Source organism: Neodiprion fabricii, chromosome 1 (assembly GCF_021155785.1).
Source record: "Neodiprion fabricii isolate iyNeoFabr1 chromosome 1, iyNeoFabr1.1, whole genome shotgun sequence".
In the NCBI taxonomy this organism is placed as follows: Eukaryota; Metazoa; Arthropoda; class Insecta; order Hymenoptera; family Diprionidae; genus Neodiprion; species Neodiprion fabricii.
The window spans coordinates 25,279,000-25,295,935 of record NC_060239.1 but is presented as its reverse complement, the minus strand read 5'-3'; the positions used below and the strand labels follow the sequence as shown (position 1 = coordinate 25,295,935).

At 38.5% G+C, this 16,936-nt stretch overlaps 3 protein-coding genes across 9 annotated transcripts in view; 1 reads left to right on the top strand and 2 right to left on the bottom strand.

Moving 5' to 3' along the window:
- LOC124186315 (ABC transporter G family member 23) overlaps positions 1–8,494 on the bottom strand; it is a 50,201-nt gene extending 41,707 nt beyond the window's left edge. Inside the window, exons 1-2 of the mRNA XM_046577907.1 lie at positions 8,372–8,494; positions 6,979–7,238 (exon numbers count right to left, since the gene is read on the bottom strand). Of these exons, the coding sequence (XP_046433863.1) occupies positions 6,979–7,049 (71 nt within the window). The 5' untranslated portion in view covers positions 7,050–7,238; positions 8,372–8,494. The remainder of the gene's footprint in view (positions 1–6,978; positions 7,239–8,371) is intronic.
- The window catches only part of LOC124186368 (pro-corazonin-like), a 47,043-nt gene continuing 35,897 nt past the window's right edge, over positions 5,791–16,936 (top strand). The window contains exon 1 of the mRNA XM_046578016.1: positions 5,791–6,095. The gene's annotated coding sequence lies outside the window, so the exon portion shown is untranslated. The remainder of the gene's footprint in view (positions 6,096–16,936) is intronic.
- Positions 8,976–16,757, bottom strand: LOC124186334 (allantoicase-like). Of its 7 annotated transcripts, none has more exons than XR_006871640.1 (10): positions 16,084–16,757; positions 15,312–15,374; positions 14,239–14,455; positions 14,025–14,113; positions 13,402–13,776; positions 12,990–13,172; positions 12,646–12,775; positions 10,666–10,848; positions 10,480–10,591; positions 8,976–9,628 (listed from the first exon to the last, which is right to left on the bottom strand). XR_006871640.1 is itself a non-coding variant. In XM_046577974.1 (8 exons), the coding sequence occupies exons 1-8, from the start codon at positions 16,201–16,203 to the stop codon at positions 10,826–10,828; spliced, it is 1,200 nt and encodes a 399-aa protein (XP_046433930.1). In that variant the 5' UTR covers positions 16,204–16,757; the 3' UTR covers positions 8,976–10,825. The 7 variants fall into 7 exon arrangements, 1 of the variants encoding a protein (XP_046433930.1); XR_006871644.1 differs by having other exon boundaries at positions 10,670–10,848; XR_006871630.1 differs by having other exon boundaries at positions 8,976–10,591; positions 16,084–16,266; positions 16,355–16,757.

Sequence of the window (16,936 nt, the reverse complement as noted above, 5' to 3'; positions counted from 1 at the left end):
ATATGACGACCTTAATTAATAATCTGCTGCTTATCCTCAAACACCTCCGTGTATGTCGAATGTCTCTCTACGCGTCGTTTAGAAAAATGACCACCGCCATTGCTTGACGTAAGTAGAGACCAATCGAATAAACGGCATACGAGCAAACCTGCGATGACGCAAAATGACTCATAGAAGCGGAAAACCAAACGATCGAACGATTAATTGTTCATTGTTTTACCGTACAGTTAGCAATGAATAATCACCGATTAGAACTCGTACAGTGGCTGATGCAAAAATTTCCACCTCACGTATCAAAGTTCGAAAAATGTTATTAGTGAACTAAAAATTCCAAGTTCACATCCCATGGTTTCTTTTTGGAAGATTCTTAATTGGCTTACCTGCGGATTGAAAAAATTTCATGGTCACTGTCTCACAATCAGACCTCTGACAAAAGTGGAACGATGTTTATTCAAAATGTTGCGCCCGAATTACTAATGGTAGAATTAGTCCGCGTATCTTGAACACACGGTAAGTGGTACGTATCGTATGTACATGTATAAATGGTGCTGATTATAATTTGCCGATGCCATTGGATCCTCGCTGTCGTTATTGCAGAGCTATCGCATATAACATGTTTGTCGTCGCCGGTTGCGAGTGTTGGTTATCTGTGTGAATTGTACGTCCATCGACGAATTGGCGACAAGGAAATCGAACACCTCCGTCACTCCTGTGCACGTGTAACGTATTTTGTGCAGCGAAGACCCCGCATTCAAATCGCACAATTAATTACGAATGGGCGGTCAAATTTCTGCACACCCATGTAGTGCTTGTGCTATATAAAATTCTAATGATCGTATACGAGAAGATTGATCGAACCGAACGGAAAAACCCCGATTAATATTCGTTGAGGTTTATTAATTTAATAACTACTACGTATAATGACACACAGAGAACGGTTTTTCTCAGATTTACCAAATGGCAGGGACAGAGATTTTCATGTATTTCAATTGAATATGATTCGATATTTTTTCTTCAACTTCAATCAAACCTTGAACATATTTTCGTTTAGATAACCTGAATTGTATTTGCTCAAACCGGATGTGCGAGTATTTCTGTAACAGTTTGCGAATCTCTCGTTGCATGTTCAACAAATGCTTGCTATTATACAATGTTTCGTTGTCGCACAATTTTTCTGCAAATCTTTACGAACCGGATTGACTCGGTTTGTGAAATACTAGAGAATAATGCGGAACGTAACGCTAGGTCTGTTTCTACGAGGTAGGGAAACTGTTATAGATAATTCATCGAGGTGAAAAGATATTATAGAAATGTGCAACGGGAAAAGATATGAATTGATACCCAAATTTCAGAACTAGGAACAATCGGGAGCTCTGAGCAGCAGCGCGGAAATCGGTTTTGTCGACCTAAAGAATTTTCAGCACATGCAGACATTCGTTTCTCGTGTTCTAGTAAAAGCAGTTACACATGCAGCAAATTAATTGTGCTTTTCGTAGTGCGGCAATAAATCTTTTTTTCCAAAACGTGCTTGGAGAGTTCGAATTTCAACCCCGTGCAGCATGCGTAAAGTCTCCCATTTCCGATTAATCCGGTAAAACGCCAGCTTTCTTTGGCGCACGCGCACTTTCGAACAATTCAACTTTACGCACCGTCAGTGGCAACTTCGGTGCTTCTCAAATCGAACTTCCCTTCACAGGCATTGGAAAAAATAGCGCGTGTCACTTAACGCTTTGGGCTAGAATGAGACTGCAAATTAACATTGTTCCTCATTAAAACGGCGGGTGTATGTAAAGTTTCCACGATTTGGGAGCCTACGCATATATATATATGTTCACAAATACATATGTATAATACTAGACCGAATACTGATTCATCCAAAAAGCTGCGAGCCTGAAATTTACCTGTTTAAAATATCGTTAGACATTCTAGCCACGCGTAATTGTAGCTAACTGAAAATCCTTCGAAAAGACGTAAATAACTCTTTCAAATTATCAGCAGTTTGGTGAGAAAATGCGTAGTCGAAACATAACAGAACCGATCCTGTAACGCATACACGTACTGTTTTCGTACAATAATAAATTGTATTCTTGTGAAATGGAAGCTCATTATAATCGTACAATCTGTACACGGTCTTGCTTATGCGAATGCGTTTCAAAACCCGGCGTACGTTGGTATTTATAATGTATTTAGGCGTCTGATTCACACGCGTTATCCAACTCAATCTCCGAATGATGTCTTCGACAAGCCGATTTTACACATTATCATCCGCATACAACGGTGTGCGTAGATGCAGGGTATTTAACCCGGCACAATTTTGCATCGAGCGAGCGAAAGTATGATGCCACGTATGTATAATATCACGCCAGTGAGTATACCTATCCTCGTGCGAACGAACGAAAAAGAAACACCAGTCTCTTTATATAAGTGTGTTATACCGGCTAATACCCACCCAAGGATGTGGGTACATAATATATGATCTCAATTAGCTGCGAGTTGAGAAGGGGAGGGGGAATCCCGGTTAACAAAATGGCGTCAGTGAACCGCATGCGGCGTGTGTTTAAACGTAGGAGAACATGGAGATCCGGTGAGAAAGTGGTCAGTCCGGAGTTACGTAAATACGCGTCTGTACTCTCTTAGGGGAAAAAAATCTTTCGTCGACGGTAAATACGCACGAGACATTTCGTTGTATCGACGTCACATTTAATTTCCGGGTGAAAAATATTCCCTCTCTCTTCAAGAATCATATACTTCGAGACTGCGAACAACGCGTATATATTTTTTTACAACACCTGCTCTGGAAGTTGACTTTTCGAGCGCTGTATGTCATCTCCGAAATACACAATAATCGCATACTTGACTATATAGACCGGGAGCCCGCAACAAAAAGCACGTATGATCGGCTCGTGGCTAAAACTTTTTGAGAAGCTAGCCAGTGTTGTAAGTAACAGGGAATCGCAAGTATGGCAGCCTGTCAGCTTCATCGTTGCGGTGCGCAATTTTTTGAATATGTCGGAAAAAACCATGCCCTCGGGTGACGAGGTCACGGTCAATTCTTGTTTTATATTCTTCATTAGATAGCCAAAGTCCGAAGGAGTTGTATGCCATACCGATACGGCGTCATAAAATGGCCACCCCACCTAATTAAACGTGTCATTTTTGTTTGCCTTTTCGAAATACTTGCTCGGAGCTAATTTTTGGAACGGTGATAGAAAATGATGTTTCATCAACGAATATGACCATGCCAGCCTGATCCGGTGTCATTAAGTACCCGCCATACCGGTTCAAAGATGTCAAGTTCTTCACTCGCCCATGTATCATAGGTACTGGTATGTCGGTTGGTCGTTAAGACTTCCATGGTCCATTTTCACGCCTAAATTTCTAAAAACGATAAGGAGTTTCAAATAATTCGGACGTTTCGGTCTGTTTTTAAACACCAAGGCGACTGAAGCCTATCGTGCGAGTGGAGATGATCGCGAGAAGTTTGGAATTGTTAAAAAAAGAAAGAAAGAAGATTGTAGAGATCGCGAGAGCCTGCTGAATCAAATCGCAGCAACTTTTTGAACAATGGTAATGTACTTGTCCGTTTCTGCAGCACCGCGAATATCGTCAGCGGTGTCCGGTCGGAAATCATTAGCCGCGGCAGCGAGGAACGCGGATGTCTTTTATCTCACACTATCGCAGCCACTCTGCATAAACGTTCGCCTATCTCTTCACGAGGAGAAAGATTCTCGTAAACGACGAAGGCGACGTAGGTAGATTTGGTACGAATCAAAAGGCGCGCACGGCGTGGGCCAAACCGTATAGTGAAAGTCTTAAGGATCAGGTCAATGCTTCGGAATGACCTATTTCTTCGAACGCCTCTGAAGGTTACGAACTATGCCTCGATTACGTACAACTTTAATTTCCAGTCGCCCAGTTTGGACCGTACGCTTGAGATGAATTTTTTTTAACGACGCGGAGCGAATCTCACACTCTCATTTGGTCGCCTTGTTTTATCTCGGGAATTAAAGAAAAAAAAAAAAACAAATCTTTTCGACGGCATAATTCGACGATTTAGTTCGTACTTCACAAACCGGAGCTTCGAGACCCTTTTGGACTCTGGATGAAAGACGCATTTGCCTAATTTCTCGAATCTCATGCACGCATAGGAATTAAGTATTCCTATATTTGCCGTTCGATTGAAAAATGAAATACGTTGCTACAACGGGAAGAAATCGCTAGAGCAATTAGTATAAATAATATAGTACGATCGGCTGCATATTTATGTCTCGTAACTTGAGATAAGTGCGTGCGTGGTTTCCTTTTACGTAACATGGTGCAGGCGTTTTTTCGTCATTTTTTCTTTTTCTTTTTTTTTTTTTGTGTTTTTGAGAAATGTCCTCGGACAGGAATTTCATACGCAGTACATCAGGGAATTGCTGACACAAAAATACAACTCGCGCGTTTACAAGCGGTACGTTTGAGTGTGAATCGCGTTTTCAGACTTTCGATGCAATCGCATCCTGCATAACGTCATCGTCGAAGGCAAACGCTGATAGTTGTGTGAAAGTTGACGCGATCGCTGTATTGCTTTAATTAAATCATTTTTCAAAGGACCCTGCAATGCCGCGAATGACTCGGTCGTGTTCGCCTTGTAATATGTAAAAGAAATCACGATGATGCCACCTGACGGCTCAGCCGAGAACTTATTTTACAATCTCATTCGGTATACTGTCGGGTTTTACAATCGTTTGGTATGCCGGCATAAGCGCTGATACGAACGTGCGGAAATTTCGCACGATTTATTTACAGACGGGTTCGGCGGAGCCTGAGAAAATTTCACTCGATAGCGTGTGATTTTGTAAAATTAAACATAACTCGACGAGTCTGCAGTGTAATTGAAGCGTAATACAGAAGGAAGTTACATGTGCGAATATATATTTCGCTCTGAGGATCGACGATGCGTTCTCCTTTTGATTATGATAATATACGCACGAGAAACTGGTCGAGAGATACGCGATTTTTAGAAATTCATTGTAACGCGGGATGCTAATCGATGTCACTGTAAAGATCAAATAAATAGAAAGATCTATGATTATATTTACAGCGCACTTAATTCTGCAGGAGTACGGGTCTACAGGCTTTGTTAAAACCATCCAGCTCGTCTACTGTCATTAACTAAGCGATGTTGTTTATAGATTCGTTGATTCCTTCGTTATGTTTTTTTTTTTTTGTGAATCCCCTGAGATGCGTACGAGGTTAATTTAATGCAAAGTAATGTTTTACCCTATAGTTGACGAATACATTAGTAAATAGATACATGCGGATGAGTATTATTTTCACACGGCAAGAATATGGCAAGAATCAATATACTTTCATCGAACTTTCGAGTGTTCCAAGAAGCCAAGATAACGCGTTACTTCTCCATATCCATATTTTGCAACCGGGTATTTACTCCTTAGAAACGAATTTGTTCACAATCACGAAGAGAAACGCTTGTAATAATTTTGTATTCTCATATTTGATTAACTCACTCCCGCATCTTTTAGCGATTTAAACACACTTCTTAAATCTTTCACAAAATTTGAACAATTCGTTTGAGACTTATTACGCCAATGAATTAGGTCGATCGATTGAACACGCGAAACTATCTGACGTATTTTTCTGAACACGACAAAAAATTCACCCGATTCAAACTCGCGAAAAGATGGGTCTGCATTTTGTCGGATGAAAGTTTATCGCGTTCAAATTCGCAGGGATTCAAGAATGTTTATTGTCTCAGGTATGACGGATGCAGGTGAACTCGGGTGACATCGTGCGAGAAAGTAGCCGAGAACCGCCGGCAACCGACACTCGACAAAACTGTGCAAGTTAGTTGTGGTCGCATTGAACTGTTAGTGAAAGAGCCATGACAGAACGTGCACGCGTTCTACAGAATTACAGGGAGAAAGAGTGAATGACGGACGGTGAAAAGAGAAGAGAATTTTTAGTTTCGCCAAATATTTGATAGATAGATTTTTACAGGTGCAAGTTACAGGATTTCGAATGGTCCGAATTTCTAATTTGAAGCTGGATCTGACGATGAAGCATTTTGCCAAACACGCGTCATCGTATCGGTAAGTGTCAATACATTCCTTATTTCTTCGTGCAAAGAGCGAAGTCGTATTATGAAAATAATTTTGAAGCCGTCGGAGACGCGTGATTAGCGGATAGAAGTTTAATTATCGGTTTATAAATTACAACCTTAAGCCAGTGCAACGAGGGATGTTGACTTTGGAGATCTCAGGGTGCACAAATAGCACCAAAAACTGAAAACCGGGGGAAAATTTTTATAATACCACTTTTTTCACTCATCTAAAGAACGAAAGTTCGATTTACGTCAAAATTTCTCCGGCCCTCAGCTAGAATTTTATTCTATAAGGGGGAAATTAGAATGACAGATATGTTATCAATCGTGTACTCAGAAGTTCTTAATTAGTCTAGCTTCGAAATTGTCGATTTTAATACAATCTTTCAGAGTGTGTATTTCCCACAGAGCGAGTGTTTAAATCATGTCGTAGAGTTCTGCACATCCTCTACATAAAATTTCGCCAACGCTGACAAGTGCAACGGTATACGAATAATCTGTGTAACCGGAAATGGCAAGTGATATGATAAAGCGGAACTACGTGGTTGACATCCAGACGATGAGCACAGGTCAATTCCATAACTTGTACCGAGAGTCATAACATAATGCTAAACGAAATCAGCATAAATCGACAATCTGTATTCAAAACGAATTCATCTGATAGTTATACGAACTCCTCGTATTCCTAGACAAACAGTATAGCTGACAGAGTTTGTAAGCCACAGACCTAATGGAATAGATATCATTGGGAGAAAAAATTTCATGCCAGCAATGATCTCAGTATCCTCACCCCCACGTTTCATTGATTCGAAGAAAAGTGTGCTTAGAAGTTTCGTTTATTATTTTAAGTAGAAATTTCGTCACTCACTGACCTTGTCAATCCGGCGCTCCAGCTGAACATTCTTCTAATCCTTTCACTTTGAGTTTCATCCTGGGAAGTCATCTTGTCACTTTGTTAATATTTTCTCAGTTTCTTTGCGGAGCACAATTGTGAAGAAATTATGCAGGTACTTTCGGGATACGAGTAAACTTGTCAGATACGTAACACTTTGCGCGATGCTGTGGCCTCAGATTATCTTTTTCAAACACATTTTCGTCACGACAATTTCGAATAGTTCACCGCTCGACGTCACTAGAGTAAAAATTATGAAATTCGTCAGCACATTGCAATACAAGTAACATGAAAAATTACCTCCACCAACCATGTCACGTATTCTTGTGGATATAGATATCATTTGCTTAACATCGAATAAATTATCAAAAACGTTTTTAATCAATTAAGCCAAGGTCAATTGACGTTGAAATCTTTGCTCACGTTGGTTCGAGTCTCAAGATTCTATTTGGTCGATTAATATTGTTTCATCGGTAGATGTACAGAGAAGGAAGATGATTAGGTTGAAAGACGAGCCATTGCTATTTTGATCTACAGCGCAGATTAGTGGTTCTTAACGTTATTAGAAAGTGCGTCGCATATAACTTATTGCCTCAACGTCAACGCAGCGTTTCTTGAAGTCTGAAGCGACAAATTAGTTTAATGGCACCCCACTTAGAATTTCCATCTTGTCTTTCGTATTTTCACGAAATTAATAAAACGAAATCTAATATCGTTAATTACATTTTCAGTATTGTATACGCCTATGACTGACTCGAATAGAAAATGAAAATCCAACAAAAAAACTAGTTTACCGCCAGGGAAAATAATAATGATCGCATAGGTCAACGGGCATGAGCGTTACCCGACGAAAACATTGTTTAACTAAATCCTACTGCGAATATATTCTCGTCATAGAATTAAAACGAAATTCGGTTACGTTGGCCAAGTAAAGTGAATTTAGATCAACAGCGTGTGCAATTTCCACTACTGTGTTTCAATATACAAGTCCGACATATGTATAATTATACCGCATTGCTACATCAATTAACTACTACACGTGTCAGAAATGACGCCGATCGTCGATGTATACGGAATAGAATTTTTTCCGCATTACGCAAACATGACGAGTTTATTTATGCAAATTGAATAACGCATTTTTATCAAACCTTGCAAATTAAACTCGTGAAAAAAAGTTGTCAACACTTTTTATTACACATCGATAAAACATCGGGGAAGTCGAGTTTCTTTATCGTCAACCATTATCAAACGTGACTGCGACTTATCTCTGCATCGTCTCGTTGGATACTGGTAATTCGAAAAAGATGTCAAAATCGTGCACGCCGTTTTTACAACCTTGACTTAGGGTATACCGAGCAGTAAAATCTACTAACATCAATAAATTCACCGAGGAATGACCAATATTTCGCCGAAAACCGTCTAACTGGCTCTCTGATTGAAGGGATATCTGATTCGGCCGAGCGCTCTTCCCGAACTGAACCGTCCGAGGCTGAATCGAGAGTCTGGTTGAAGCACCAGCCGGGTTCCTACAGACTGTATCCTCATTCTTTAACCTGTCCTCGGAGAGCCTCGGGCTTTTCCCCATGTACCGTCAACTTTCATAGGATAGTGTGCGCGGCGTTCACCATTGATGAAAGTGTGTAAAGCCGCTTACACTCCGATCACCGGCAGCCTGGAGCGAGTGGAAATCTTACGTAGGTATATTATGTTTCGCATACGTTTATACGCTTGGTGCTAGAAAGAAATTATTTGAACAGGTATACTTTTTGTTAACTTGGATCAAAATATTCAACGGTACACTGATAATGACGGAAATTTTTATTTCCGGTTACCGCTCAGTCCTTGACTACTTTCATTTTCTTACTACTATCGAAAAATATAGTTCTAGGTACAGAATGAAAATTCGTTTTCTAGCTGTTACCGGAAAGTCTGGTATCCGTTACTCTATTCTTTCTCATTACGATCTCTGTTGCTATATTTTCTTGCAACTGTTGCGAAAATTTAATGCGTGCGCAACAATAAATCGACGTTAAAGCTTTGTTTAACTAAAAAAGTAGAGTAGACCGAACAAACTGATTTTGCGTTGCAATTAGCAAAAAAGGATCGAAAATAGCGCAAAATGGTTACGCGTACCTCGTTTCTCGTAATTCCAACGATATTCAAACAGTTTTTTCAACGATACCTGTTTTACTGAATTATTCTCAGTTTAAGAGTGTAGAATGAGAAATCATCTTTTGTTTAATTGTACAACGAATTAACACGTCGACGACGCACAAATTTGAATATCGATTCGCACTTGTATTCGTGCGAACGCAGCGAATTTTATACTAATCGGAAATCACCCACTTTCCGCACTCGTAACACAATATACGATTACTTTAATGGCTACTACTTTATTCCAGTTATCCATACGTAAGAAAATTTGTCAGTAACGGAGGTAAATTTCTCTCTTTAGTAAAGTATTTTTATTCGTCATATCAGAAAAGGATGTATCGAATGTTTTCCTTAAAATCGTGCTAATAGTAAGTTATCTAGGCGAAATATTTTTACTGAAAAATTAGATGTCGGATGAAGAATCTCTGGCCAAGCCCCGACGTCATTCAAATAAACAGAGGTTTTTTCCGCCGGATCTGTAGACAAGTTATAGAATGTTTCGCGGTGTGAGAATGTCGATCGTACAACACACCGACATCACTGCCGTGTAATTTAGAGCCGAAACAAGTTTTGCGTTGACCGTTACAGCGTTTGTATACCCGTCTCGAATAGAATCGCAACGGATTGCCTTGAATCTTGGTATTATCGTAAAATACATATCACAGCACGGTTTGCGAATTCTGTTTTCGTCTCTCGGGCCGAAGACAGAGAACAATGCGATCTCGTGTCGCAAATGAGAGTCAATTTGTTTTTTGTTCTTTTTTTTGTAAAAACATGTATCACCTGATCGAGGCTTCGCGTTAAGGATGAGCGGAATAACAATTAGAAACGAATCTTCGATTACTGGCATCGTTTCATGGTTCTTATTTATTTATTGTACAAAGACGACACGCGCGTCTCAAAATTCATCACGCGCAACGTAATTAGATTCGTAAGATATGTTAAATATATACCGAAAAAAATGTCGAACATTCGTAGAGAACTTTGGCACATCTTCGATGTCTAATATCCCTAAATATATATCCGACTCATTTTGCATCGTTTACCCAATATCATGGATTGAAATCATTTAGCGACTCTTTTTATACACACTTACCATTTTTATAACGATGAATTTTTATTCCATTTTAAGTCGTTCTCATTTTTACCGATGTAAACTTTCGTATACGTACATACGGTTATTATTATTTTCTTACCCTCTTTTGGAAAAAACTCTATCTGTATATTTCACATTCATTTGACAAGGTTTGTTTATATTAAGCACTAAAGTTGAGTAATTTTAACGACATTCTTAACCCAAACAGACTGACGAACTGTAAGTACGTACCAAAATAAAAACCGCACAACGAGTGGTGTTCTTTTGGTAGCGCAGGCCAACGGATAAAATATTTTTACGATGCCTTTTGAATCCTTAGGTATTCGTCTCGTGAGACTTTGAGCTGAAAAATGCATAGCGTCAATTGAAAATTCGTTAAGATAAACTTTGAGTCCGAAAAGGTTTCAGGATATTTACAAACATGCAGAAACTGAACTGATGAATCTTCCTTGTTGGTCCAGCTCCCATAAAATTAGGAAACGCCAATTAGAAAGTTCGTTAGAAATTGAAAACTGAATAACGGACTCTATGAGGAGCGTCGCAGAGTTAAAATCAGGGGGAGTTTCTAAAAAGTTTCTCAGCGCAGCAGTTCTGAAACATCTTCAAAGCAAAGCAACATTTATTAAAATTTCATAAAGAAGATATCTCTAAGCTGCCGTTAATTTTCTACGATTACGGAGAACTGATCTCTGATTAAAAAAAAAAAAACTCGTTTCAAACATCAAAGTGCAAAGTACGCAACATTTCTTTCTTCTTTATGATAACGTTTATTGCTACTACCTTGAAATAATTATTCTTCACTAAACGTTACTTTTTGTGTAAAATAATGTAAATATTGAGTCAAATGAAGCTGTTTCTCACTTGAAATAAATCGTAAATTCGAAGTTCATCGAAGGAGGAAAATTCGGCATTGATCAAAGTTATATAACCGTGATTAGGGATTCGTATTACAATTAGCATTAAATTGTGTTGCGAGTTGGTTTTTCTTCAAATATTTAACTGATATGAGAATCCAATTTGTTACAACGTATTTTGACCTCAGGTATAAAATTCGAATGATTGATAAACGTGAGAGTGTCGTTAATTTATATTCCTGGACGCAGCGGAATAATATTTTCACAACATTTTTAATAACTTTGTTCTGCAAAGATACTGCGCGTCTTACGATTAGTAATATTTAAACGGATTTTCAACGTAATTGCAGAACCTTTTTACAATATTGAAATAATTATTTGTAAACGTAAAAAATAGACAACTTTTATTACAACAATAAGCAAGAGAACTCTGTTCAAACACATTTTGTATAAATATTCAAAACGATCCTTTTATTTGTACAGTAGCTATATTAGGACTGTGCGGATTTGTGTCTGATCGGTTTGAATCCCGGGATTTTAGGAAAACCCGGAATCTTCGTAAAACTCGAAATTTTTGGGAAACAAGAAATTTTCGAGAAACTCGAAAGGTGAATAACCTAACTTACCTAATATCTGTAATATTGGACTAAATGCTACGAAATATTTTAATGAATCCCGATGTTTTCGGGAAACCCCAGGTTCCGAAAAAAACTATTACCACAACCGACTGTTAGTTTCGGGTCGACCGAGGTTTTCGAGGGTTCCAGAGATTACATCTCGATTGTTCGGTGCGTATAAATTTTGTGTAATTTATCACTTTGTCTTACTCGAGTTCACTTGTACCGAGACTTGTACTCGACAGAGTAAGATTATAATACTGAAAAAGTGCCAAAACATTTCTATACACATATTCGTGTGGTTTTTGAAAAAGATTTCTGTAACATTTCAAAAATTATACATGTTCAAGGAATGTTCACACAGTTTTGTAAAAGATATTTATATCACAATCATAAACGTAAGTTTATCGAATTACTTTCAACAGATTAAGTCGCGAGTATGATAAATAGGTTCGTTCAATGAAAACGCTTTAATATACAAAATTGAATATTTATCCTGATATTCCACGAACATGTCATGTATTCCATACGAAATGTATTTTGCGCAGAACGTTTTGAATACCTATTCAAAGCAGATTTAATACATTGTGGGGGATTTTGGCTATCACAAGCCTTCGGAGGGATTTACAAATAAGTAAATAGATTGTACCTAACGTACTGACAGTCAAATAAAAACTAAAACTAAACGATACGATTCGAAATTTTTAAATATAAACTTAACCGTAATAGGTGTGAATGCACGTAAATGTTTTCAAAGAGTCTACAAATCACGACGTGCGAGTATTCGCGAATAAATTTTTCGCATTGCAAACTTTAACACCTTTAACACCAATCGCGTGGTCAGAATCTCTGATTCCAGAGCTGTAACCTGCACCTTGGGAATACACATCATTTTTTTTACCAGGGATGTAAAAACAATGACTAACGGGAAATGTGACCAAGCATTCTGACCCTGGATATTCCACCATCCGGCGCCATGGTTAGTTTGACGTGAGTTATGGGTCCGTAAGATAGCAGGTCGTCGGTACTGTAGAAATGTTGTTTGTGCGGTGATAGCTGAAAATAGAAGAATCATGGAATAAAATTTATCTCGCAATGTAAATGTCTCTGTTTTTATCTCCCTCGCTGTATTTTTCATCCTTCCATGCTTAAAGAAAAAGAAAAATAGACAACATTGGGATAATTTTGCTACCGGCTTTGACGCAGTAATCATGACAATTTATCTCTCGTACAATCACCGTAAAATTTATTTACATCCTTATATCTTTACCTTCTTTGGCGTCATTATCGTCTTCCAAGACCATCTCCTATAGTCTTGATCAGGGTCTGCGAGAACTCCTTCGATTTTTATACTGTCCGGAAAGTTTCCCTTGAAAAAATTCGTGTCCACTTCGATCGAGTGAATTTCACCTACGTGTCCAAGCCTGAATATTGCCCATTCGTTACCGGGAACCTGAAAACATCAAAGTCAATCAAAGTTGCCGAAAACAGTGTATTCTCAAATTATGAGGATGAACTTCCGTCATTGTTCCAAAATTGTGCTTAAATTATACGGGAAATAAAATCTTCATCCAATCCATTTCTTGGAGACCGAGCTTTGAGATAATGTGAGCAGCGGTTCGACCATGAAGCTTAAATTTTGAACTCAACAGGCAAAATGCAAGATCGTTGAAATTAGTTACCTGCAGAACGCCGGAATCGTCGGCTTCTAGGATGGGTGGTCTGTCGAGTCTTCTCGCAGTTTCCCAGCCGTCACCCATGTTGATTCCTCTCTCAGTCTTGATCAGATTTCTGGGGTGCCCGTAATGCGCGTTGCTGTAGCTTTCGCAGACAGTCCCATTCTCGGCAGACATTAAATCGATTAGCTCATCGGAATTGACTTCTTCCCAGTCAGGAGTGACGAAGCCGAAGACTCGCAAACGGGCAATTCCGCCGTCGGGAAACATGTTCAATCGAAGATGAGTCCAGGTGCCGGTTTCGAAGACGTTAAAATAATTCAGACGTGTTTCTTCATATCCAGCTCTGAGATTCGTCATTGGCACCAAAGTCTCCCACTTCTGATTCAAAAGAGCAATATATCGCTTTTAGTCATTAAAAACTATACGGCCTGATTAACGATTGAGGCTCGCGATTGATCATTACAAATTTATTGCAACGTAACCGAGATTACGATTATAGATTGAGAAGAATTGAAAAATACAGATCAAAAAAAGAAAAGAAAAACTCTGGAATTGTGATCTTAAAATTTTCTAAATGGGATATATTCGAGGATCTGCAGTTACAGCTGTCGACAAAAAATACCAACCTGAGTGTCGATGCGCTGAACTTGTTCCACCTGAGATTTGTCCGCTGCTGTGCCAATTTTGCATTCTCTTTTTGGGAACAGCTTTGCCTCTGAAATCAACAACGATGAATAAAAAAAAAAAATTAATGAACTTCTGATTTTGAAGCACGGCAAGTTCGTTTTTGATGAAATTAATATACGTAAGCAAGCTGGGGATTTACTGCTTGGTGCTGACCTTCATCCGTGAGCTTAGCTGCCTGGATAGAAAACCTTGGGGCATAATTTCCCGTAAAGTACGCCGTGTCAACGCAGACGCCCATTATTGTAGAAGGTTTCTTCAGAGCAATGACCGCCCAGTCGTGACCTTGACATCTTCTTCTTCTCGTCTCCCAGCCGTCCATCCATTTTCCAAAATCCGTATAGAGGTCCGGTTTGAACACCGGTTCTGTATCCTACAATCATTTCGGTCACTGTTTATTTGTACTCCGTGTATACAAGGATCGAATTATTTTTTCTCAAATGATAATCTCTCCAGCGCAGCGTAATCATTGTCAATACAGTTATTACCCGAATTAGAATTTTTAACTGATAATTGAATGGCAAAAGTTAACCAACTAACCAAGAAGATCTACGCATAGCGATATTTTCTTAAGGGGCATGTCATGCCTTAAAAAGTTTAGAACTTGTACTCGAATTTTAATTCGGTGGAAATTTTTTTCGGGCGACGATACCAACTTCGAAACACCTTCAGTTTTTCTTTCATGCGAACCGTCGAGTTACAAATATTTGAATCTGTTTATAGATCGTCCTTTTTGAAATTTTGAATAAATTTCCTTAAAATGGCGTTTTCAATTTCGATCATTTTAATGCCAGTCTCACGATGGGATGGTATGTTTCTCTACTTTTAGAGTAGTTAGAAATTTTCCACATTTACCAAATTTCAAAATAATCCTCAAAAATATTATTTTTCATCATTTTAAGATAGGTTTCATTATAATCATATTTTTCGTACTTTCGGAAACACTTGAATCATTCCTGAACCATTCAAAATTTTCAAAACGCCACAAAAAATTTTACTCATACGTGTCCCCTTATAATTCACGGCTATAAAAAGCTTTGAATATGCATAACTCAAAAACAGTTGGATTATAAAAAAAATACCTGGGTGATTTGGAGGTGTTATTAGTACCTCAAAAAGTTGTAATCAAACCAAGTGTTCAGGCTTAAGATTCGGTGACTCGGTACGGAATGCACCATGTGTATCGTACCCTAAAACTGGTTTTTTAAATCCCATCAACATTCACTCACCTTGAGAAGATTTTCTGCACAGGCGAACCAATCGTCGGTAGCAAATACAATTTGACCACCGTTCTGGAACAAAATGCATCATTGATCGAATTGCGAATTGCACGACAAAGAAATAAATTTCATGAATAGAGTTGTTTCTTTTGATCAACAGAAGAATTGTTTTACTTTGATCAGGTTCTATTGAAAGAATTGTATCATGAAAAAATTACTCTCAATTTGCAGCTCTTGGTACAAATTTAGTTGGACTCTTTCACGATACAGACTCAAAACTCTGACCCCAGAATGTGTTTCGATTCAAGACAAATTCGATGCATGGGTTAATATGATCAGAGATGGAGGCTTTTAGTTTCCACCAAATGTTTACTCGGACTTACAAATATTTATCACTTTTTGATACACCAAATAAGAGTGAATTGTTTTTTCTCATTTCTCAAGATAAGGTATAGCGAACTTTTAAATAATAAATAATGTATAAAGAGAAAAAACAATAAAATTTTTGACCTGTCCCACTTTGCCCCAGTTTCTTTGTCCGTGACAAATTTATCCGGCAGTTATTAATACGATAATAGCGTTATCGCTCCGAGTAATTCATTAATGAAAATTGAGTCAAGCTCAAACTTGGATAATTCTAAACGTATTTTGACCTCACCATCCTTTCTTGACAAAAATTTGTAAACGCGCATTCAAAGTTCAATTTTTACAAAGTGCGAGTATGACCGTAATGAAATACTTTTTTCTTAAAATCTAAAATCGCCATTTCCATCATACTTACGGTTTCGGATGCGAGTTCGTTAAGATTCGCAAAGTTTGGGGATCCATCGTTCGTTCCGACAACCATTTCGAATATCGATAGATATCGGATTATTCTTACTCTGTTAAATGTATAGTGCATACGGTCTTGGGTCTCACCGTAAACTGGAGCGTTAATGGATTCGCAAAGTCATATATATATCTGCTGCAAAGTAACTATATGTACATAAACACATAATCACACATGCATTACACACTCGCAGAGCACATCGTCTTTACGAACAGCTACTTACTTGCACATATCAACGTTGTCTCGTGGCAGACTTGCGACCATTAATTTCTGGCCAATGGGAAAGCATCAGGCACGCGCGGTCAAATAATTGCCCAACATACGAGTTATCAAATAACTGACACGTTAAGTTCTGTCAACTTTTGTGCCAATTATGGATCCACTTATCAGCGCGTCTATCGATATGCCGGATGTCGACATGCACTTTTTGTATTTATAATTTAATCACACAACTGGACGTGAATTCCAGAAGATTCTGACTCTTCGTCGGAGAGAAAGAATGGAAACACTGCATACGTGTACCTGCGTCCATTCAACATAGGTACGTATATTTTCGTCGAGTGCATCACTTGACACGAAAATATTAATTGCGTCGCATAATAGCAGCGCTGCTTTTTATATCGAACAGAAGCTCAAGCTCATTATATTCACAGTTATGTGGAAATCTGAGTTCCAAAGGTCGCGTACGGTACACGCAGCCTTGGATATGAATATTTTTTTCGGTGGTAAATTCGATTCTGGCTGAGTCTCACTTTTTTTCTGATCCTTTTTGCAATTGGTGATAAAATTTATACGTAAGGGCATG